Raw genomic sequence first — 24,058 nt, forward strand, 5'->3', positions numbered from 1 at the left:
CTGACTGCTTCTAATAATGCCCTACTTTGCAGCGGTGTTGTTAGCCTCAAGTGTTTGGTACAAATCAGCATCAGAGTGATTAATACAGTTAGTGCGTCTGCCGTCGTTATTAGGGTTAAGAGTCAAACAGCAACCAAAAGACCATGCCTCTTTGTGCCAACATTTCAGTCCTGCCAGTTCCAGACTCAAGTCCAATATCTACAGAAGTGTATTCCATTGAACTGACATGGCTAGAAACAATTTACATGAAAGCTTAGATTCTGAAGGGACGCAATAAAAAACACTCACAAAGGCTGTAAATCCTCACAGTTGGAAGATTTTCCAGCCCCACAGATCTCTCTCATCCCTGAAAATGACTTTGGAAATTGAACGAGGGCTTTGAGAACCCCTGTCTGTTGCTAGGCCGGGGTCAGGAGAGGGAGACTAGATCCTTCTATAACATGATACCAACACCTCCAACCCTGTATGCACATGGATGTGTATGTGCCCACAGCCCAGGTGATACCAGCCTGGCAAACTGGAACAGCCCTATTTTATTCTCAGTCAAACTCTGTAATTGATCTGTATCGTATTTCCACAGAATGCACTGGACGTCAGCTTTTCCCTCCATTCCCAGGGCGACAATGCTCTTCTACAGATGCCCCGATTCACAGAGCAGGCAGGCGTCTTTCCTCTCCCGTCCTGCAGACGGGAAAAAATAGCCACACTCCTATTTAAAAGGGGAATCAAGGACTTCTTCTCACCCGGCTTGCACTTCACTATAAGACTCAGCAGACACAGTTGCTAAAATCAGACTCCGGCGTTCAGATCGGTGTTAATACGGCGCACTCTGGTGCCACCCAGAGCCTTAAAGCAACACGCTAACACTAATCAGTTAAGCCTCAACACCCCTTTGAGGCGGTTATCTGCACTGTACATCTGGGGAAACTGAGGCAAACCAGCTTGCCCAAGGTCACACAGCAGTCAGGGACATAGCTAGGGACAGAATCCATATCTCCAGAGTCTCAGACTGGTGTCCTATCCACTACCCCCTATTGCCTCAAAATATATCACCCGAGAAGCCTGCCAAGTGCTTTGCAAACAAAGAGACAAAGCACCTGCCCTCCCTGCAGAACACGGGGGCTTTTCACCCCCCCCCCTCCACAAACACTAACCCCTTACTTTAAGACCTGCTTTCACGGAGGTACTCTGAGCTCCCCCGCACACCACAAATAGCCCTAGAGCCAGGAATCAACAGCACAGCTAGAGCTAGTAAACACTCAAACCCCATTTTTTGTAATTAAAACGCAGGCATCAGGAAAGGTTTGCTAATCCTTTTAAGCAGCATGCCCAGCGGCCCCCTGTTAATCAGTTCAAAGCACACGGCTCCCCACTTGGTTACTAGATAAGTTTAATAACGAGGGTTTGGGGTGCACAATGGCTCTGATTTTAAACACACACACACACACACACACACACACACACCTCCCTACCCCTGCCACCCTAGCCCGCCTGACTGGAATCCACCTCCCCTCCAGCCACTGGGGACTGTTCATCTCAGACATTTCAATAGCCAGTCTTCAAAATAAAATTCATTTGACAGACCTCCTTATGGCTCCCAATTAATTTTGTTCAACAGAGGTTAACCGCTAGAGCATCTCAGGGGGACAGAGACAGCAAGGGAGGATTTCACCCAGCCCCAGGGCACTGGCTGAGCAAGGTGAAAGTGCACACCAAGCAGGCCAGAAGGAATCCCAGATCTTGCTTTGCAAGAGTTTAAGCTTCTTCAATCCCACTTATACAAGCAGCATTATGAAAAGAGCTTAGGGCTCAAGGAACAGTGGGACCAGCCAACTTTCAGACAATCCATCCTCTGTCTCTCTCTCTCCGTACTCCCCAGTTCCAGAAGTCTAAAGGTTTATCCAAATGCAAAGCCAGCTCCCTGCAGTAAGAAGAGGCTAGTTTATAAAGGCACTTAGCACAGCTATCGCACTTCCAGGGCCCGATTCTCCTCTCCCTTACGCTGCCTTCACATCATGGCAGCTCCATGGAGATCAATAGTCGCCCCAGATTTACACAGGTGTCAATAAGAGAGAAAGAAACAATCAGGCGCTCAGTCTTCAAACCTTTTTTTGAATGCTTAGTCAGTCACAACTCTCACACCCCCCAGCAAGTAGCTAGGTAGGTAAGTATTACTCCCACTTTTCTCCCCATTGGCAAACTGAGGCAGAGAGAATTTTAAGTGACTTCCCCAAGGCCACTGAGGACGTCTGTGTCAGAAGCAGGATTCAGGAGTTCCTTGCTCCTAGTCCTCTGATCAGAGCATCTCTCCTCCTGCCACCAAAATGGGGAGACTTAGGGCTTGTCTACAGAAAACTGTTCCTGATTAACTCCAGGTTTGGACACTTATTGCAGAACAATAATGTCTTGTTTCTGTTAATGCACTCTTGTTCTGGATTAAGAGTGTCCGCACATGGAGATATTCATGAATAGCTACCGCACTTTAAATGCAAACCAACTTTCAAGTGTAGACAAGCCATAAGAAAGCCAAAGAACTGGAATTATACAATTTCTCTCTCTCTCAAATGATTTGAGAATTTTACTGTGTCCCTAGTGGACAGCCCTGAACTGAGCTTTATAGTTTAGTCAACAACCCTAGTGAGTGTCCCAAGTCAGAAGGCACTTAAATACATCACTACAGGTATTCTCCAGATGCTGGATTTATGCAGAAGATAATCACTGTGCTTGAATGCCGAGTAAAAGCAGCTAAGAACCCATTTTTCGTTTATAAAGCCTCTATGGCTGTGAGCCTTGGGTGACCGATAGAAAACACCAGTATCAGCACTTTCTTTGGAAGAGCCTCAACATAAAGTGGGAGGATCGTCGCACTAATGTCAGTGTCCTCATAGAGACTAATATCTTCAGCGCTGAGGCCCTGATTATCCAGCACCAGCTGAGGTGGAGCGGGCACTGTGCGCACATGCCTGATGTACGCCCGCCAAGGCAACTGCCATACGCCCAACTCACCAAAGGAGAAAGGAAAAGAGGAGGCCAAAAGAAACGCTTTAAAGACACCCTCAAGATAAACATCAAGAGATGTGGCATTGACACCGCACACTGGCAGACAGCAGCCCAGGGTAGGGATAACTGGCAAAGATTTGTCAGAGAAGGAACGTTCACTTTTGAAGAAAATCGCCTTGGCCTGGTCGCAGAAAAACGCCAGAAAAGAAAGACAACGGTCACGCAGCAATCATGGCCCAACCCTGTCTTCCAACACCACCTGCAACGTCTGCCGATGAGCCTGTGGCTCAAATCAGACTCCTCAGTCACCAAAGGACCCATGAAAATAAAACCCGTGAAAGATCATCCTCGACCTCGAGGGATCACCGATGATGATGAACCCATTTCACAGCCAATAACACATGTTTTACTCTAGAAATCTGGGAACCCATCGGACCTCTCTTACCAGGGAAACCAGTCTGGTCATTTCAATCCAGTCCTGGGTAGACACAAATACAGAAGAGGGTGTATTAGAAACAGGGTGACCAGATGTCCCGATTTTATAGGGACAGTCCCAATATTTGGGGCTTTGTCTTATATAGGTGCCAATTACCCCCCACCCCGATCCCGATTTTTCACCCTGGCTGTCTGGTCTGTAGAAAGAGCTACAAGCATCTGACCTGCTGAACATAAGATCCTAACGAGACCTAGCAGAATTTGCCAACCGTCAGAATTGAAACACTCTGTAAGGGCATTGAGTCAGGAAAGGAGGAGGATTGTTTGCAGCTGCATAGAAAACAGCCAAGAAACCCTTCTCAGTCTCATTTGCTGAATTTTACAAGGTCAGAGTCTCTTCTGCCCTTATGCTCCTCAAGGTAAAATCCATAAACACGAATGCCAGCAAAGAGCACTGCATGCGCACGCAAACGTACTAAAATGACACGGGAAGCATCCATCATCTTCCATAGAGAAACTTCCAGGAACCCTCCCAAAAGCCCTTAGTAGGAGGGTTGTTTTCTTTGCTTGCTTGAAAGGTCCTAAGCTAGCAGCCCTCGAGTCTGAAGTCCCTTGGTCATAGGGCAGCAACATGGCACATCTTAAACCACCCTCTCCCCTTTGCACTGGAGGGAACCGCAGTAGTAGCAAGAGCTTGACTCTATAGTCACACTCAACTGCGGCCAGCAAGGGACCCTTCAGTGCCAACTCCATTGGTTTTGTAAAGCGGACTCTTGCACAATGGAACCAAGCTCATGTGATGACATTAGCATGTCTCTCCTCCCGCTGCCATGCATTAGAAGGGACAAGGGCATGAGCTCAGGGCAGACCAAGAAGAAGGGGGAGAAGGAAGAGGAGGAGAATAACTCCCCAGGGGTGATATCAAGATAGTAGTGTGCTAGCAAGAGAGGCACAGTTCTAAGATGGCTGTAGCCCAGAAAGTCGGTAACGGGGAATCACAGCCATCACTAACTTGGCTCCGATCAGGAATAGCAATCTGCATGATCCTGCCTGAATTTGTACGTATAACCTAGGAGACAAGCTTCTTCCGCGGGAAGCACCAACCCTGCCTCCTTTAAAATAAATCTCAGAAGAGCATCATTTCTTTTGTGTTCTCCAGATACTGGAGGGAATCAGAGCAGCTCAGCGATGTGTCCCAGGCCTTGTGCCGCTAATGGAGTTTCTCCCCAAAGACCTGTACTTTGGAACTGGGAGCTTTCTATGCTCACTGTCACCATGAGGTTCTGTGTAGCCATGATATGCAACACGCAAGATGTTGCTTGACAGCTGTGAAGCTATACGTAACCATGGATTTTTGGCAAAGCTTGCTTCCCTGCCTTTCACGGGCAGGGCTTTTACGCCCAGGTCCTGTTTGGGTATATTCCTGTATTTTACTGATGCAGTGACAACAAACAGCAAGGAGAGACAGGTAAAGTCTGTGTATGTCCCGGACAATTGGTCCAATACACGCAAGTGTTCTATTGGTTATTAAATTTACTCTTTGAAAACTTAAAGGGTCTTAGTGACAGGACAGCAAATCTAGCTTTCACCACCCCGACCCTCCAAGAGTCTAGGAAGCCATGGGATCTGTCGCACAGCACTATGGCATGGTCCTGTTTTATTCTCAAGCTCATAACCACCTGATCAGGACTGTGACACTGGCCATGAAATGTGTGTGTCCCTTTCAGAGAACTCTCCCGTCATCCTTCAACACTAAGGAAAGACAAAGGGATTCCAGAAGCATCTCTGCCCTTGCAATGGCCAGTCCATGAGTTCATCAGAGCAGATGACGATGGGAACTAGGTTGGGCAAGGGGAAGGAAACAGGGAGGCAGACGGTTATAACTTTACATCCAGGCTTCCCCTGGAAAGTCTGACTGGGTGGCTGCCCAAGGGGTTACTGCACCACTCCCAAGCTCCCCAAAACAGACCCCTCCAGCACAGAAACCAGCACGCCTCAGAGATGCACAGCGAGCCGTCCTCAAGCGACCCAACCAAAAATGTGAGCCATGAGCTGCAGTATATACACACATCTGCTGAAAGCTGCAGAGTCACTATTTCTCTAGGATGATGATGTCGTTTGAATAATTATACAAATGTTAACATTGGCAGACTCTGCCGCAAACCCACACAACAGAGTCTTCAGCAAAAGAATTACTCATCCAAAAAGCTGGCAGCGCGGTTCTGAGGACTTCTAGGAGACATCCCAACTTAAAAATTACTGGCAAATCCTCATCCCAGGAGAAAGAGAGGTCTGGTGGAGGCCAGCTAATGCAGCAAAGACCAAATGACTTCTGCAACACCAGTCAGTGTTTTCCTGGCAGCCTGCTGTTTATATGTGCAATGGAATGAGAGGGGGTGGGGGAGTCACACTAATGCATGTAACCAGGATTATTGGCAGAAGTAGGATAATAGGCACTGTTACTCAGGAAGCTCCATTTGGTCCAGCTATGCTACTACTGGAAGGGCTTGTCACTGAGGCACGGGCATAGGAATTCAGACGTCTGTTCCTAGCTCTGACGCTGACCTGCTGGGCGACCTTGGACAACTCACTCAATCTTTCTGTGCCTCAATTTCTCCCTCTGCAAATAGCAGCAATCCTTATCTTCCTGCAAAGGGGAATAAAGATTTCATTTGTTACTATTGCTGTGAAGTTTTTAGTTGTTCAGATGAAGGATGCGATAGAAATATTACTACCAAAAAAAAAAAAAAAAAGTGTTCGCTGAAGCGGTATTTCTAAAATCAGATTCAGGTCACATGGATTTTTTGCAGCATAGATGAGGCCCACACGCCTGGGGTTCTGTAGCCATTTCTGAGCAGCAGTTTGTGACAGGCGCCCCCCATCAGTCTCTTGGATTCTGAGAAACAATGATCTGCAGCTGCAGGAATTCCAGGCTGCCGGGATGCCTTGCCAAACTTCCACAGAAGTTCCCAGCTTGAGTTCAGACTGGATTTCCCTGAACACACACATTTTGGCAGGAAGTCTATGGGGGCTTTTCAGGAGACCACGACGGCTGGATGTGTCACTCCGTGACCGAAGGACACTGCAGAGCAGTGGGAGTTGGGAGGCTTGTTGCTTAGTTTTCAGACTGCTCAGATCTAACCACCCACCCTTCTCCACCAGACACCCCAGGAGACTGTAGCTTGCCAGAGAGCTATAGATAAGAGACAACGCAATGCCTCAACCTTCTCACCAGATTCATGGCTTTGGGGCTCTTCAGATCGCTTCTAGCAGGTAGCGCAAGTCCTCAGGAAGGGCAATGGTCACCAAGCCCGGAAGAAAATGGCAATTCAATAGGAACTTGAGTGTGGAGAAAGGAAAGAAGGAAGCACAGATATAAGCAGGCATGGGCAGAGAAAGATGCAGCTTTTTCTCTAATGTAGGGAACAAAGCCACCCCAACTTCAGGGCTTCCATTTCAACAACACCTCTTACAGACCAGAATCCTCCACCCCCCACATAGATTTATCCCACTAGCCCCCGCTACTCATCCTGCATTGCCAGTAGCTCCTCCCACCTCTCCCAACCTCCAAAACACCCCTGCAGCTCAGGACTTCTGTGGGCCAATTGCTGCTCCATTAGGACAGACTTGAACCAGGCTCAGAGCACAGACTTGATGGGCTATGCAGAGTCAGCATGGAAAGGCACCGTGTTATCATGATCCCACAACCAGTTTAAGTCTGCAGCAGCATGGAAAGGAGACACCATGGAATAAGCTGAACATGCAAGAGTGGGACAACGGGTGTTAGCTACAGGAGTGGATGGAGGAGCAGCATAAGGGTCTGGGGGTGAAGTCTAAAGCCTGGCCATAGAATAGAATATCAGGGTTGGAAAGGACCTCAGGAGGTCATCTAGTCCAACCCCCTGCTCAAAGCAGGGCCAATCGCCAGACAGATTTTTGCCCCAGATCCCTAAATGGCCCCCTCAAGGATTGAACTCACAACCCTGGGTTTAGTAGGCCAATGCTCAAACCAGTGCCTTGCTCACAAAGCAGGGCAAGGATGTCTTGTGTGAAGAGAGCTGCAAAATTCAAGTCTGGCTCAAAACTTCCACAAAGGTCAGACGCATTCAGATCTGGGATTTCAGTTTGGAGCCCATCTCTAGTTTAGGCTACAGCTTGCTGGACAGCAAGAGAGTCACCTGCATCCCTTACACCAGAGGCTTAAATGATCCCATTATACATAACGGGCCCAGGCAGCTACGAGAAACCTGCACGCTGGCTCTCGCTTACTTAAGTGCCAACAGCATGCTTGGTGCTGCACAAACAGAGGAAGATGCTGTCCCTGCCCCCAAACAGCTCCCAACCTAATACAGGTCAGACAGTTCTTGTGCAGTTATTGCACAGACAAGCCGCACCACACACCAGCACTCCCCATCACCCTCTCCCACCACAAACAGCCAGGCAGCAGCTCTCACTACCCCCCACGCGCAAGACAGTCAGTCTGCCAGCGGTGGCATTTTCATGCTTCATGGCACCTCATGAAAGATTCAGCCTTGGTATGTTTCAGACCATCTCAGGTCAGTGGGATTTAACAGCGTGTGGGTCTTTAGTCCCTGCCTGAGGCCACTAAGAAGCTGTAGGGGTTAATGCAATTCCTCAGCCTGCTGGTTACCAGGGTGGATAAAAAAAAAAAATCAATGATTTTTTTTTAAATAAAAAAAATTGGATTTTTTTTATTTAAAATCAGATTTTTTTGATAAAAAGCTTTTTAAGGAAAAAAGCAATCTAAAGATAATTTTAATTAAGATACATTATAGCTCAAAGATATCATCTCATCATGGAATAGGGATTATAAATTCTAATTCTATAGTATGAAACAATACATTCATGTAATGTTATATTGTAAATGAGTTCCAATGGGATTAGGGACCCAATCTTATGGGGTTCCAGGGGCTTCTGTATAGATTATTTAGATTAATCTTTCTATCTACCCAATGGGACTCAGCGTTCAGTCTAGAAGATACCATCAGAGATGGTTAGTTTTGCAGTTCTCAAACTGTGGATTTGTGTCTCCAGAGATAATATGCTTGTTAACAGCAAAAATGTTTTTAAATAAATAATATATAGAGGTGAGACACAACAGACCTCAACCTTATTGTCCCTTTGCAAATTTGTGTACACAGAGTCAATCCCTTACCTCTCTCTAAAAGTGCAAAGTTTCAAAAAGTTCAATGAATAGAAGATTGTTGGGGGCGGAATAGATCTGGACAAGGAGAAGTCTGGAGATAAATGTGAGAAGGGAAGGACAGGCAGTAGAAACAAAAATGCAATTGTTTGAGCAGCATATTCCAGAAGTCTTGAGGTATTTCTGAGTGTAGCCTTCATTGATTTGAGATCTACTATACCATTCTCTCACTAGAAGGGAAAACCTAAAATGGCAGCAGGCCGTAAAAGAGACCCAGTTTGGGAATAAGAACCATTCAAAAAATATATGTTTGCTGATGATGTTTTAAAGCAAGTCACACTGGTGAACTGGTGGAAGTCACTTAAACTTGGATTCAGAGACTGTTGAAGTGATAATCTCACTTTTAACAGCAGTAGCTTCTTCTGCCGGTGTAGAGAGAATATTTTCTTCCTTTGGACTAATTCATTTCAAATTGAGAAATTGTTTGGGACCTGAAAAAGCAGGAAAGCTTGTTTTTCTTTTCCAGATTATGAAAAAACAGGAAAATGAAGGTGAAGAAGACTGAGTTAGCTGCAGAAGCCAATATTTTAAGTTTCTCATGTTGACCTGGCTGACATAGTCAGTTTAAATTATTTTTTTTTAATATTTCATTTAACTATTTTAGTTAAAAACAATTTTAACAAAAACAAACCTGATTTTAAAAAACTTGAATGTTTAACTAAATTCAAAAATCCATATGCTTGTTTTGTTAAATTATTATATGTTTGCTGTTGAAGAAAAAAATCCAGAATCCATAACGTTGTTGTTTTAGCTAAATAAAACAATTTAAATGTCTGTCTGGTGATGTTCTCCTCCTAATACAGCACGGCAAGCAAATCCTCCAAATATTAATGATTAACCTGTTGAAGATAGTTCACCTCCCAATGCCTTCATAAATATCTGCTTCAATTACCTTTGGTAAATGAAATAACCAAACCATCATTCATTTTCTGATATAGCTGTAAAACTAATCTGAAAAGTTTTCAAAATAAATCATTTTAAAACCGTATAGCGTGTACCTTCTAAAAATGAAACCTACATCTCTGAGTTGTGAAGAATATGTATTAAGGTTATAACAACCAACAAGAATGCACTTTTATGTAGAAATCCATGATTAAATCGAGTCTTCCTGACTAGCAATTTAAATCAAATCCACCCTGCTGGTTACTAAAACCCTTAACCCCAAAAGGTTGAAACCTTTGGAGTGACTCAGCCACCAGGTATGAGAGAACAGAGGCTTCAGTCTCCTAATGCTCCATGCATTTGGATTCAGTTGCACACACCCCACTCTAATCCACCTGAGCTGTTCCCTCGCCACCTCCTTCGGTAAGTTAAAGATCCAAGCCAGAGCCCTTAAGGAAGCCTACCTAGGACACAGGGTACAGAAAAGCTAAGGAATTTCTCACCACGCATGTCAGGAGCGGATCTGTAGCCTTTTCATGTCAGCGCTGAAAAGGAGTTCATTATGGGTAGCTGTGCATTAAAGGAACTGCTGGAGCATCTTAGAACATGAAATTCCTTTGGCCCCATCCATACTGAAGCTCCAGTCACAGGGAAGAATGATGCTTAAGCACAGTTCCAGCTGAGCCTCGAACACAGCTCCAGTTCTAACATGGATTCACCAGGTGATGCGGACTGAGCCGGTGTTAGAACCAGGTCCTGCTGGCCTAGGTCCCTAATGTGGTTCAAATGAGTTTGTACCAGGATCCCAAATTCAGACTGAAAGGCTAGCACAGCACGGTGCTTCTCAAGAACCTGCATTGCTCTAGGGGCCTTGGTTTTTGCACCTGCCTAGCTACTCTGTTGCCTCTGTGGCCCCAGCCCCACCCCTTCCACCTGAGGCCCCAGCCCCCGGCCAAGCCAGAAGCTGGAGCGGGCCGGGAACTGTGGAACCTCCACCTGCCCAGGGTGGGGGGCCGAGAGCAGACCCCAGCCCATGTCCCCGCCTTGCAGGCCCCCCCGCCCAAGGTAGGTGGAGGGTTCACGGCTCCCCACAGCTGCCCACGCGGCTCTTACCAAGCTCCAGCTGGGGCACGGGGCCTTGGAACCGCAGCCCGGCCATGGTAAGAGTCGTACAGCCAGGCAGCTGTGAGGAGCTGCGGACCCTCCACTTGCCCTGGGCGGGGAGCCCAGGACCGGGAACACAGGCCAGGGACGGCTCTCGCCCCTCCACCCCCCACCCTGGGCAGGTAGAGGGGCCGTGGTGTGGTGCCCCTTGCTGCCCGGGCTCCCCCGCCGGCCTCCAGCTGCCAGCCTGGCAGGGGGTGGGGGGCATGGAGAAAAGTGGATGGGCCAGGCCTGTTCACCTATTCCCCTGGCCCCCCTATTCTGACGCCGATGATTGATGTAGTCTTGTTTCAAACAGAACTACATTAACGTGCACTAGGTACCTTTTAGTGCTTGCCAGCAGGGTCTACACGGGGCAATCAGAGCGCACTAGCGTAGAGTGCGCTATAATTCACACCCAATATGTTGCCATGTAGACAAGCTCTTAGGCCCAGCCCTTGACATTCACCAGCCTCAGATATCTTGGGCTATTGTAGCAAGAGACATATCACTGTCAAAGACACCAGAATTTATGATCCTTCCAGGGATGCCAGCTCTCTATGTTGAATCCAGTTGAATAGCAGTATTCACCTGTCCCCACACAGTTAGGTCCAGCAAAAAGGACTTTGGGGGTTCTTAGTCTAACTCCCCATTTAGAAAACAATTTTACCCGTAGTCTTTTGAAAGCACGTAAGGGGCCTAAGTCCCATTGGAAATTTGGGCCCTAAATCACTTAGGCACTCTTACAAATGTTACCCCACAAAGCTAGTCAGCATGGCTGGCAGGGCGTGTCTGAGAAGAAGAGCAGATGGAAGGGGAAGGGAGCTCCGTACTGCATTCCTGAACTACGCCTGGCTGCAGCCAGTACCAGCAGTCCCAAGCGTTTTCAGCGCATATGGAACATGCCCAGACCTCACTGACATCAAGTGATCCGAACTGGAATAATTTATCATCTTTGGTACTTCCAGATTTCCTGCTCCCTTCCAGAAACCACCCCTCAAGCCTTTCAGTACCAAACTAGCAGCCCATCCTCCTCCTCACCACCCCAGGCCTGGTGCTTGAAGCAGACAGCACTCTCACCCTAGAAGGAACTTCACCAGCTGAGCCACATTCCAAGCATGCTTCACTCATCCTATAAACAGTGCCTGACTCAGACACATGCACGGGTAGGTTCTGATGACAGGAATTCACAACCCCAGAGAGATGGGGCAAGACTGCCCAAGAAACCCCAGGCTAGCAGATAATTTAGGGGCAAGGAGAGAGCAAAAGATTTGCGCTCTAGGGATAAGCCCTTGAGCTATGTTAAAAACTCTATGGCGAGCCTGGCGGCAGGGCCACCTTATCAGCGCTGAGCCAAGTGGATCCACATCACCCCAAAGAGAAAAAAGCCTGCAAGCTCATTCTGGCCCTGGAAGAGGCTTGCACCCCATTCCCTGGGGAGCGCTGCCTCACATTCTGCTACCTAAATCCATCCCACACAAGCGGGAGAGAAAGACAAAGTGACATACAACCTGTCAGCAGTCCCATTTTCTCCCCATCCCACATCAGGTGAGGACTTCTTGCCTTGGGGGGTTCGGCTGGAGGGGGGGGGAGCACTGCCTACCACACTACGCCCACTAGCCTCTCCAAGCCAAGGATGCTCATGGACGCGGCAGTAAGGCACTCTCCTGCTCTGCAGACAACTATGGCAAGGCAAAACGGGAGGCAGCGCGGTATTCTTGGAAGCTGGGAGGTGAGGTCATGCAGTCTGAATGCCGCAACCTGAAGCCCCACACAGGGCCGGCTCTGCTTGGAGAGAAGCCGGCATTAAGAGAGGGAGAGAGCCAGACAACAGCTCAGAAAAGACTCACAGCTGATTCGACTGGCAACAGGGGAAATATTTCTCAGAGAAAGAGAGGGGCCCTTCCCACTGTATTCTCCCACCATCCCCTTAACACAGAGAGCGAGTCTAGATCAGAGAAAGCCCCCAGGGTCTGATGCAAACATAGCACCGAAGAGCAACTCAGCATGGAAACTGCGTCTAGCCAGGATCCACATTTCCTATTTGGAGGGAGGGGGACTAACAGACCCTCGTGGAGTGGGGCCTCAGGCCTAAACAACACTGGGGGATACCAGCCACCAGTGCAAGCCCCTCACACTGGCACATCACTGAAATGTCAAGAAGAGGCTAAGCAGCAGCAGTGCTAACCCTGGCTTGTGGCAGTCACGTCTGTCTACACTAGAGATTTGCACCACTGGCTGTAACTGGGGGAATCCCAATGCAGATAGGGACTTTAAAAGGAGCCCCCCCCCAGCTGTAGCTATTATTGCAGGGTTCTCCTCTCCCTGCCCCCATTTGCTTTGCCCATTGGGTTTAGCAAAACGCCCTCCTTTCCTTCCGAACAAGGCACAGGTCTGCTATTCCTGGCCTGTCCCGTCAGCGTCCCTTGGACAATAGAGTCCAAGGCCATAGCAGCAGCTAGTCACCGATGCCGGAAAATACATGAAATAAATAAACCAGCAAAGCTGCAGTCTGGATGATTCCGTGGTGGGAAGGTGTATAAACAGGCTGGTGAGTTTTTGTTGCTGAGACACTTAGTGCAGTGACCCTTTAACCCCCACGGGGTGCCAGACAGCAAGCAGCCCAGGCACCTGAATTCCAGCTCCCCAACCTTCAGCACTAGCTTGCTCACGGCCATGCACACTCGCACTGTTGCAGTGCCATCAGAAGGGTTACTTTGAACCACGTATACCTAAGGATGCCTTAGTCATCACCATTCAAAAGCCGTATGCAGGCTTACGTATACACATCACAAAATCGCCGTCACGATTTAACACTCTTGCCAGACTCAGAGGAAGAGACCAAAGAGGGAATGAGCACAAGGAACTCCCAGGAGTGGCCCTTCGCAAAGGCAGGCACACGGCTAGGGGATCCTTGCACTGCACTGGGTCGTGAAGATTTCAGGGCGGTCAGTCTAGAACCTAGCACTTATCTCTAAAGAACAGGGAGGAAAGGGTGAAAACAAGTCCGCAGTGCTCTAGCCTACGGCCTGGTCTACACTAACACCCCAATTCGATCTAAGGTACGCAACTTCAGCTACGTGAATAACGTAGCTGAAGTCGACATACCTTAGTTCGAATTTACCGCGGTTCAGACGCGGTCCACACACGGCAGGCAGGCTCCCCCGTCGACTCCGCGGTACTCCTCTCGCTGACGTGGAGTACCGCAGTCGACGGCGAGCACTTCCTGGTTCGAATTATCGCGTCCACACCAGACGCGATAAATCGAACCCGGAAGTTCGATTGCCAGCCGTCGAACTACCGCGGTAGTGTAGACAAGCCCTACGTCAAGGGAGCTATTTGCTCCCTTCAAGAAGGAGGGTCCAACCCTGCCCATTCAGAACAACTGGCCGAGATCAGTAGGCTACTACACATCTTCTCTTTCACATCAGAATTGCAAATTAATGGAAGTTTTAAAAAGGGAAGATGAGAAAGCCAGGAAATTCAGACAAAAGGAAGCATGATGCAACAAAGATCTGTTATAACACAACATGCTATATGACCCTTATGGTACTGCACAAGTTAGAGGAAAGATCTATTAGATTATCAAGGCCCATCTCTCCTGGACAGTGCAGGACCGTTCCTTAATGGTGCATTTTCTACTATTTTGTGAAGTCTAGGTTTAGACGTAGGGTGACCAGATGTCCCTATTTTATAGTGATAGTCCCGATATTTGGTGCTTTTGCTTATATAGGCACTTATTACCCCCCACATCCTGTCCCGATTTTTCACATCTGCTATCTGGTCACCCTATTTAAATCTCCCAAGCATAGTCCAGTGGACAGGGTACTGGCCTAGGAGAGATGGGAACAGAACCTGAGTCTGCTATCAAACTCCTGCATAGCCTTGGGAAAGACACTTCATCTCTCTGGGCATCAGTTTCCTTCATCTGCAAAAGGCAGGAAGACATACTGATCTTCCTTTGTAAAATGCTTTGAAATCTACCATCACAAAGCACTAGAAAAGAGCCAAGTATTATAATTAAGAGGCTGAGTTTCCATTGTTTCTTTAGGGTCCCAATTTCTGAGCACAGAGCAACAGTCAACCCCCCGTGGCCTGGCTCTTGTCAGTTTAACTCAGACACTTTCAAAACAAGGAGATGAGTGGCTGCCATTTATAATAATTTAGAAGGGATATGACAACTCCTCAATTACTGATATGAACTCAGAACCCAAATCAGCAGAAACCTTCAGGCAGTGAGGTAATAAACCACTGCCCTGGGGAAAAAAAACCTAATCATTGGGTTTGTCACAATTTTAAAAAAAGAAAGAGTTACATGAGGATATTTTTGGTTTTCCAAACTACACAGTGAGGCAAAAAAAAGAAAAGAAAATTCCCATCAAGGCCAGGGTATCAGAAGTGCTCTGAACAGATCACCCCTGTGGCAGGTCATCAGAAGGGAGCTATCTTCACCCATGAGCTCTAGCCCCACACATTCATATATTCTAAGACTTAGGGGTTTAATAGTTGGGGACTGGCAGTTTCAAAGGAGTAAGGTGCCCAATCCCAATTGAAATTCAAATGGGAACCAGGTGCCTTACTCCCTTGAGCAACTTTGAAAAATCCTGCTCTTGAAGGAGAACTTTTACAGTGGAAACAATGTGGTTATTTGCAGTGTCTTGCAGGCAGTGGAAGAGGCCAGGATTCTACTTTTCAGCTTCATGCTCCTTAGAGCAAATAATCAAGAGAAGATCTGGGGGGGCAGGGGAGACCCCGCTGGTGTATTATCTATTTTTTAAAGACTGAGAGGGCTTTCAAAATAAAACCTTTACAAAACAAAGTTCAATGAGCATAACATGAAGTGAGGGAACAGCAGAGCATTTTCCAGAGTTCTCCCGATCAAAAGCAAGGCCCAGCAGCTCCTTGCTAGAGAAGACCCTTCTGTTAACATTCTGCACAGAACTGAGTCCTGCTGGAGGCTAATTATAGCTTCAAGGGAACTACTGGATCATGTTCCATAATGTTTATTGTATGACAACACAGGGGGCATTGACAGATTCACTACCTCATTAAGGGGAAAGAAAACACCCATAGAACCCTCTCCGCACTGCAGACAAAGAAAAATCGAGTTGGATCCATGATCACTTCGAGGAACGGCTCATACAGGGCAGCTCTAGAAGGCCAGTAGAAGTTGCTAAGGATCCTGAAAGGTGAAATGAGAAACTAGTGCGTTTGGGTTGGGAAGAATTTAATGGACATTTCAGCTGAACCATAGTGGAAACAAGAGGAAATGTGCAGCTTTTTCCATTCATTTCGTAATGTTAAGCAATAGACAGCTGTTCCTTTAGGGAGCGGAAGGGTGTACAAGGGTCCCAAGAGCCGTGACGAGGCCAAGAACCCTGCCAACTTCTGGTCATGTTTTCTATAGAAGAAGAAAGAGCTCAAGAGCTGAAGACTGACAAATCTATAGATCTCAAAACACTTGACAAAGGGTGGTGGGTTTCATGATCCCCACAGCACATAAGGAGAACAGCAGCACAGAGGAAGTAATTTCCCTAACATGACACAGTCTGTGGCAGAACCTGGACTAGAAACCAGTCTTCCATCATCTGGTTTTCTGCCCTCCCCCACAGACCATGTTGCCTTTGTAAAGCATACCCAGACACTACGGTGATGGGCATCTCCCAAGTGCAATACCATTCATGTATTTGGACCTTGCCCCTTTTATTCCCACAGAAGCCATTCCACACATGTAACCTGATGGAATCAAACTGCACTACAGGCGATGCATTTACTGGCATAAATTTACTAATGAAGAACTGATCCACTTCAGCCAATTTTCAGTGGCTATAGGCATTCATGGAAACGAGTCCCATGGAGAAGCTTCCAAAGCACCACAGATGCTAGTGAGTTACCTTTGAAAGTATGACATTCCCAAAGATACTGTTCTGTGCACAGTCTTCATGGCAACAGCCAGCTGACAACTACCTTAGAGTTGAAGTTAGAGGTTAGGTTTCATTAGCAGAATCTTGCTCTGCATCCTAGAGCCCCAACTGAAACACACGGCAGAGAAAGAGATTCACAAGGAAAGCTATTCACTGATGTCCATCCAGCATTAACTGAGCCTCCAACCCAGATTACCTGCAATTTCTTTGTAAAAAGCTGCATTAAGGCAGCCAGCCATTGATCCAGATCTCATCTGAAGATTAGGCTTAAAAGTACATCTAGGAGTAGAATTTACAGTATGCAACATAGAATTAGGTCTTGCCCGCTATCCTACCTCTGCAATCTGCTTCACATAACGCCAACAGCCCAACTGCAACAAAGCCAAGTAAAGTCAGCAGTGACCTACATGCAATACATTTTCCAGAAATTCCAAACCTAATTTTCTTCTAATAAGAAATCACACCAAGCTGGGAAAATATATACCCCTATACACACCACCTCCTGTTTCCTACTGCTCACCACAGCTGCATTGCCCTTCGCTCTCAGACTGCCAGATGTTGATGAGCAAATCACTGAACAATCCACAACAGGCCTCACGCTGCTTGCTGACAAGAGCTTTCCATGAGTTGCTGAGCTCTGACACTTCCCACTGGGGCTGAGATCACCCAGCACCTTATGGGACTGAGCCCCTAAAGGAGAAAGCATCCAAACCTAAAATCCTATTAAGAACCAAAGCTAATTCACCGTTTTAAACAATGCTATGCCTATTTAATACTGGTCAATTTATGGATTCCCCTTGAGATGTTTTTCTGCTGCAGTGATCAGTGAACCACTAATCAATTAGACAATAACTACTGATAAGTCAGAAGTTAAAGAGTATCTATTGTTTTTAACTAGACAGTGTAGGCAAACGAGACTATAGTCCAGTAACTTACAAACATGCGCTAAAAACATACTTTATTTTATTAAGCAATCAAATGCCTTTGCTAAGCACTCATGTACTAGATGAGGAATGAAGAAATTAGCCCAAATTACATTTTCTCTGTTACTGAAGTTTATATATCTCCCACTGAACTCTGAATGGTCACATTATAGCAGTGGATCTCTAACTGAAATCCTAACAAAGTATCTAAGACCTTGGAATAGAGAGATTTTATAATACTGTACGTGGTTTTACAAAAATTCTGAGGGACAACATTCCTGAGCACACAGAACCAGAAGTCTTTAATATTAATGAGATTTACAGTTGTTTCCCCATCACTGTAAGATTGCATTAATACATATGACCTTTTGGACATGAGATATAACCAGAAAAGTATAGAATAGAAATGCTCGCCCCTAACACAGCACAAAGCAATTTCACCTTTGTCTTCTGGCTATGGGCCTCTTGCATTCTTTTTAATGTCACCAGAAACAGCAACACCTGATGCAATCAGTTCTTTGTATTCAAGTTATTCAGTTATTCCTCTTACTCTGATGCAGATAATGAGTCATAAGAACGTAAGATCAGACCACTAGTCCATCTAGCCCAGTATCCTGTTTTCAACAGTGGCCAGCACCAGATGCTTCAGAGGGATTGAACAGAACAGAGCAATTATTGAGTGATCTATCCCTGGTCATCCACTCCCAGCTTCTGACAGTCAGAGGTCTAGGGACATCCAGAGCATAGGGTTGCATCCCTGACTATCCTGTCTAATAGCCCCTGATGGACCTATCCTCCATTAACTTAATGACATAGTTTTTTAACCCAATTACACTTTTGGCATTCACATTATCCTCTGGCAACAAGTTCCACAAGTTGACTGTGTGTTATGTGAACAAGTACTTTGTTATGTTTGTTTTAAACCTGCTGCCTATTAATTTCATTGGGTGATACCTGGTTCTTGTGTTATGTGAAGGGGTAAATAACAATTCACTTTCGCCACACCATTTGTGATTTTGTACACACACCTCTATCATTTCCTCCCTTAGTCTTCTCTTTTCTAAGATGAATAGTTCCAGTCTTTTTAATCTCACCTCATATGGAAGCTCTTCCATATCCCTAATCATTTCTGTTGTCCTTCTTTGTACTTTTTCCAATTTTAATATATCGTTTTTGAGATGTGGTGACTAGAACTACACACAGTATTCAAGGTGCGGGCATACCATGGATTTATATAGTGGCATTCTGATATTTCCTTTCTTATTCTCTATTCCTTTCCTCATGGTTCTTAACAGACTGTTGGCTTTTTTGATGGACACTGCACAATGAGCAGATGTTTTCAGAGAACTATCCACAATGACTCCAAGATCTCTTTCTTGAGTGGTAACAGCTAATTTAGACCCCATCATTTTGTATGTATAGCTGGGATTACGTCTTCCAATGTGCATTACTTTGCACTTATTAACACTGAATTTCATCTACCATTTTGTTGCCCAGTCACTCCGTTTTGTGAGATCCCTTTGTAACTCTTCCCAGACAACTTTAGACTTAACCGTCTTGAGCAATTTTGTATTGTCTGCAGACTTCGCCACCTCACTGTTTACTCCCTTTTCCCAATCATTTACAAACACGTTGAACTGCACAGGTCCCAGTACAGATCCTTGGGAGACCCCGATACTTAACTACCCACTGTGAAAACTGACCATTTATTCCTAACCTTTGTTTTCTATCTTTTAACCAGCTACTGACCCATAAGAAGACCTTCCCTCTTATCCTATGACAGCTTACTTGGCTTAAGAACCTTTAGGGTGGGACCTTGTCAAAGGCTTTCTGAAAGTCCAAGTACACTATATCAGCTGGATCACCACTGTACAGATGCTTGTTGATCCCCCTCAAAGAATTCTAATAGATTGGTGAGGCATGATTTCCCTTTACAAAAGCTGTGTTGACTCCTCCCCAACAAATGGTGTTTGTATGTCGGATAATTCTGAGTCATTCAGAAGTTCTGAACAACACTCTACAGGTTTATAAACAGATCCACCCCCAACTAACAGAAAGCAGCATTTAGATCTATACACACTACATTTGAGCAAAACATCCTATTAATGAGGTTTACCTTTCAGGCCTATATCTTGACAGGGAGTATCCAAAACTCATTGGACAAACAAAGAGCATGTCACATACACTTGTCAGTGCGAGATCGACAGAGTGTAGTTTGGTCTGCTAAGACCCTGAGCCAGCAGCACAGCACTTTCTACTGGGCTGTAAGGAGTTGTTTACAGCAGCAGCTGTGCTGCCCTTTGAACTGACACGTTCAATGGCTCAGCTAAACTTTTTCCTCGCCATAAGAACATGGGCAATGGAAAATAAAAATTTTAAAACTTCCCAAAGGAAAAATTCAGAGATGAATTGAATACATCAGCCTCTGTGAATTGATTCTGCACTTCCCTCCTGCATTGTTACATAGCTCATAAGCAGGGAGATTTGACCACACACATTCGCAACTGTCCATCTTAATATGTCCCTCATTATATGGTAAAGAACTAGTGAAACTGAGCAGGGGACAAGATCTGAGCAAAACGTGAGAGTCCGTGATTTATGTTCCATTCTTAATATACACCTCTACCCCCATATAACGCTGTCCTCGGGAGCCAAAAAAATCTTACCGCGTTATAGGTGAAACCGCGTTATATCGAACTAGCTTTGATCCGCCGGAACACGCAGCCCCGCCCCCCTGGAGCACTGCTTTACCGCGTTATATCCGAATTCGTGTTATATCGGGTCACGTTATATCAGGGTAGAGGTGTATAAAAATCCTGTGTTGTAAAAGGCACTTTAAGTACATCCATGTAAATAATATATCAAACCTAGATCCTGAACATGTCTATTGTATCACACTCCAGTACTGACAAGATAATCAGAGCTCAGAGGCTATGCTATTATCTTAGCCAATATTTTGATATGGGGAGACTGCTGACACAAGCTGTCCCTTTCCATATGCCGTACCCTCTAGTTCTTCTTCTTTTGTTATTTCACACAGGAAAGAATTAGCAACTGCTATTTAAGTCATTGAGTCAACTTTAAATGTAATGGAGGAAAAAAGCGTGTCTGTCAAAACAGAGGCTGATCCCACTCATTTATAACATACAGGAAAAATTACCATGTCTGTGTCTTCCTCAAACATAACACTGCAACTAATGAGAAACTTCCATATTTCCAGACAAAAAAGGGAAATATCTGCCATTCAGTTGATTAACTTGAAGAACTTTTTTTCCCCAAGAAAATGTATTTGTCTTAATAACTTATCCCCCTGCAGGCACCTCACTTCTGAAGGGGGTTCATAGCTGACAAGAATTTTTTGTCAAAAATCTACTTCTTTATTATTTTAGGATTAGTGACTTGTTGGCTTTAAGCAGATGAGTTGGCTTAAAAAAACCCCAAAAAAACGCAGTCAAAATTGCAGGTTTTGGGGGGCGTTAATCTTCACAATTAACAGGATAACATATAGTGTTTCTGAACAGCTAATGTGTGGGAGCAAATTGTGCCTAAGATATGGAATGTGCAGCTTCACTGGAGGAGAAAAATTGTACCCATCTTTCCTAGTACTTAGCATTACCTATATCACAGGATCCCTCTAACAGAGAAATACCCTCCCCCACTCCAAAAAAAAAAATCATTTGAAAACAGGGAAACTGTCAAGTTATTTAGATGCAAAATGTATATTTTAGTATAATATCTTATTTATTGGAAAACCTTTCAAACAAAGGCATGTTATGGATTACTGCATACAGATACAGCACCACAAACATAGCCACATCTGGGGCGGAGAACAGTAGCAGCTTGGTGTACAGTACACTGCACAACTGGGGAGCAGGGAGGGTAATTAAACAGGGAAAACCAGACAAACGTCTATGCTTACACAAAGTGCAATGAGATCTTTAGTGCCCACACAGAGGACCTTGAATTTTAAAGGGCTTATCCAGAAAGCACAGAGAGTAAACTCACTGGATCAAATAGACAAGTCCGGAGGTTTCAATGGATTTCAAACGCGATGCTTAGGTCACTAAGGCATCCCTTTCCCATGTCATTTTGCTTTGTTTTAAATTAAAATGTCACACAATCTAATTTTGTCTTTCTTAATGAGAATGGTTTAAGGGGAAACTGGACATTCCTCTAAAGTGATGGAGGAGCAGTAACAATGGAGTGCAGTAAAGCCAGAAAGTGAAACTGACTATCCTGTTTCATTGTCCCAGCTGAGTGCAATAAAAACAAATAAAACGCATATTTGTTAAAAAGTTCATTTGATTTTTTTTAAATTATTTATTTTTATTATTACACTCCATAATATGATCATCTCTCTACAGCATCCCTTTAAAGCACTGAATTACTGGTTCTGCCCCGGTCCAAGGGACCACTTGTCTTTAAAACAGATTCTGCTTGTTGTATTTACATTCGTTGTCAAGCGCTAACTGTTGCTGGTAAATTTCAAGTTCTCTCTTTCTAAACCATATCAGTCAAGTCAGACCTCTAAAGGGAAAAATCACGAATAATTCCAGATTTGGAGTAAAGATTCTGGGGGGCGAGGAGGCAGAAAAGGGGAAAGGAACCTAAACTAGTGCAATCAAAGACACTACCACAAAAGAGGGTGGCATTTGTGTTCTCAAAACCACAATAGAATTTATTTCTCTAACAAGATATAATCTTCCCTGCAGTGATCACTGAAGTGCCCACAGGCCTTAAGGGCAGCTGTGAAGTTACCGGAGCTCCTTTCTCTTTCTTCTCCCCTTCCCACCACCCTTTTACCAAAATAATGGCTCTGGAAAGAAATCAGAGCATACTCTCTCTCCTCCCTCTGCAAACACAAACTGCTTTGATCAGTAGATCCAAGGAAACCACGACTAACATACACAGAGAGAGAGAGATTTGAGGGGGGAAAGAGAAAGGGCCCTATCAAACGCAGTCAATGTGAACAGGCCTAGGAGGCTCTGGGGGGGTTTCTCCTCTCCCGCTGGGAAGTCCTGTTTTGCAAAGGGGAGGGAGGGGAATTAAATGCTGAGTTTCATTTTTTAAAAGGCAGAGAGATTAGATCATCCAACAACCCCCTCCACCCACCGCACCCACCCACCCTCCGGAAAAAAATAGCAGAGGCCGAACTTCCCCAACTAGCCCTTCGCAGTGAGTAAGTGGGGAATTTGTGCCCACACCGCGGCAGGGGGAAGAGATTCACAACTGGACTCAGCGATATCTGCCTAGGCCAAAGTTAAAGCACCATTTTTTTCTGTCCGCTAGTTTTAGGTACCTGTAAATAATTCTGCCGGTAATTTTACACAGAGCAACCATGGATCAATCCCCACCCCCCAATAACTGCAGGTACCTTCCCCTCTACTCTAACAGCACAATAACTTCTGTGTCACTCCTACAAAAACAGTCTGAGCCAAACTTGGGGGAGGAAATAAGGAATGTGGGATCAGAAGAGGAAAGATGGGCGTGGGCACATCAGCCCCTCGCACACCCCTCTCCCTTCCCCCTGCACACTTACCTTCAGAGCAAATTTCTCTCCAGTCTTCTTGTTAAAGATTTCCAAAACTTTCCCGTTGATGCCCAGCCCCAGCACTTGCGTGGTGACCTTGTAATCATCCGTGATGGCATTTTTCTTGATCTGGAGGCCTGATTTCACGTTGAACTGGGGGAACTGTTGCTGGACGGGAGGGTGCTGCTGGGGCGGCGGCTGCTGATGGGGGGGCGGCGGGGGCGGAGGAGGGGGGGTGGGGAACAGCACCTGGGGATTCGGGTTCGGAGAGTTGGACAGCATTGTAGCAAAGCCGGGGCAGCCACAGCGGCTCCTTCCCTTTGCTCCGAGTCCCCTCCTCCCCCCACAGTGGGAAGTTTGATCTCAACAGGCGGAGGGGAACTAAATCCCCCACAGCTTGGAAAGGGGGGGGAGAGGGGAAACAATCGCCCCTTCTCCTGGGGAAGGCTCGGAGCCCTCAGGGCTGCTGCTCACCCCGCGGGTCTCCGAAGGGGAGACGCTGCTGCCCCCCGCTCAACCCCCCACCCCCTCCCCAGGCTCGTCCCCGCGCCTGGCTCGTTCGCTCTTTGGAACGCGAAGACAGGAAAAGGAATCGCTACAATGTATCAACCTCGGTCCCTCCCCCGGGTCAGTTTCACGGCACTGATGTCACAGCCTCGCCTTGACTGGCTGCCTCCCCCTGAAGGGGCGGGGACTCAGAGGAGGGAGGGTAGAAGGAAGGAAGAGAGAAGAGATGAGGAGGGAGGAGGAAAGAAAGGGGGGAGGGGAGAGAAGTTAAACTTTGGGAAGGAACCTAAGAATGGAGGGGGACGGAGAAAGTCTGAGGAGGTTGGGGTGCGTGTTTACCTCCATCCTGCCACCCACAGGCGAGGAGATTGGGGAGAGGATCCCCTCAGTGCCCTCCCCCAGACCCACACAGACCTGCCAGCTTTCCCCTGGCTCTCTGCCTCTTCCAACATCACCAGGATTCCTTGGGATCCCCCCGCCCATTCTAAGG

The 24,058-nt window shown here is 46.2% G+C and overlaps 1 protein-coding gene across 1 annotated transcript in view; it reads right to left on the minus strand.

Annotated features, from left to right (window-relative positions):
- LOC113407107 (MAP kinase-activated protein kinase 2-like) overlaps positions 1-23,574 on the minus strand; it is a 76,658-nt gene extending 53,084 nt beyond the window's left edge. The window contains exon 1 of the mRNA XM_026655158.2: positions 23,071-23,574. Coding sequence (XP_026510943.1) covers positions 23,071-23,343 — 273 coding nt within the window. The 5' untranslated portion in view covers positions 23,344-23,574. The remainder of the gene's footprint in view (positions 1-23,070) is intronic.
- Positions 23,575-24,058: the final 484 nt, after the last annotated feature.

The sequence above is a fragment of the Terrapene carolina genome, unplaced genomic scaffold (genome assembly GCF_002925995.2).
Source record: "Terrapene carolina triunguis isolate 2854851 unplaced genomic scaffold, T_m_triunguis-2.0 Scaffold198, whole genome shotgun sequence".
NCBI classification, from domain to species: domain Eukaryota; kingdom Metazoa; phylum Chordata; order Testudines; family Emydidae; genus Terrapene; species Terrapene triunguis.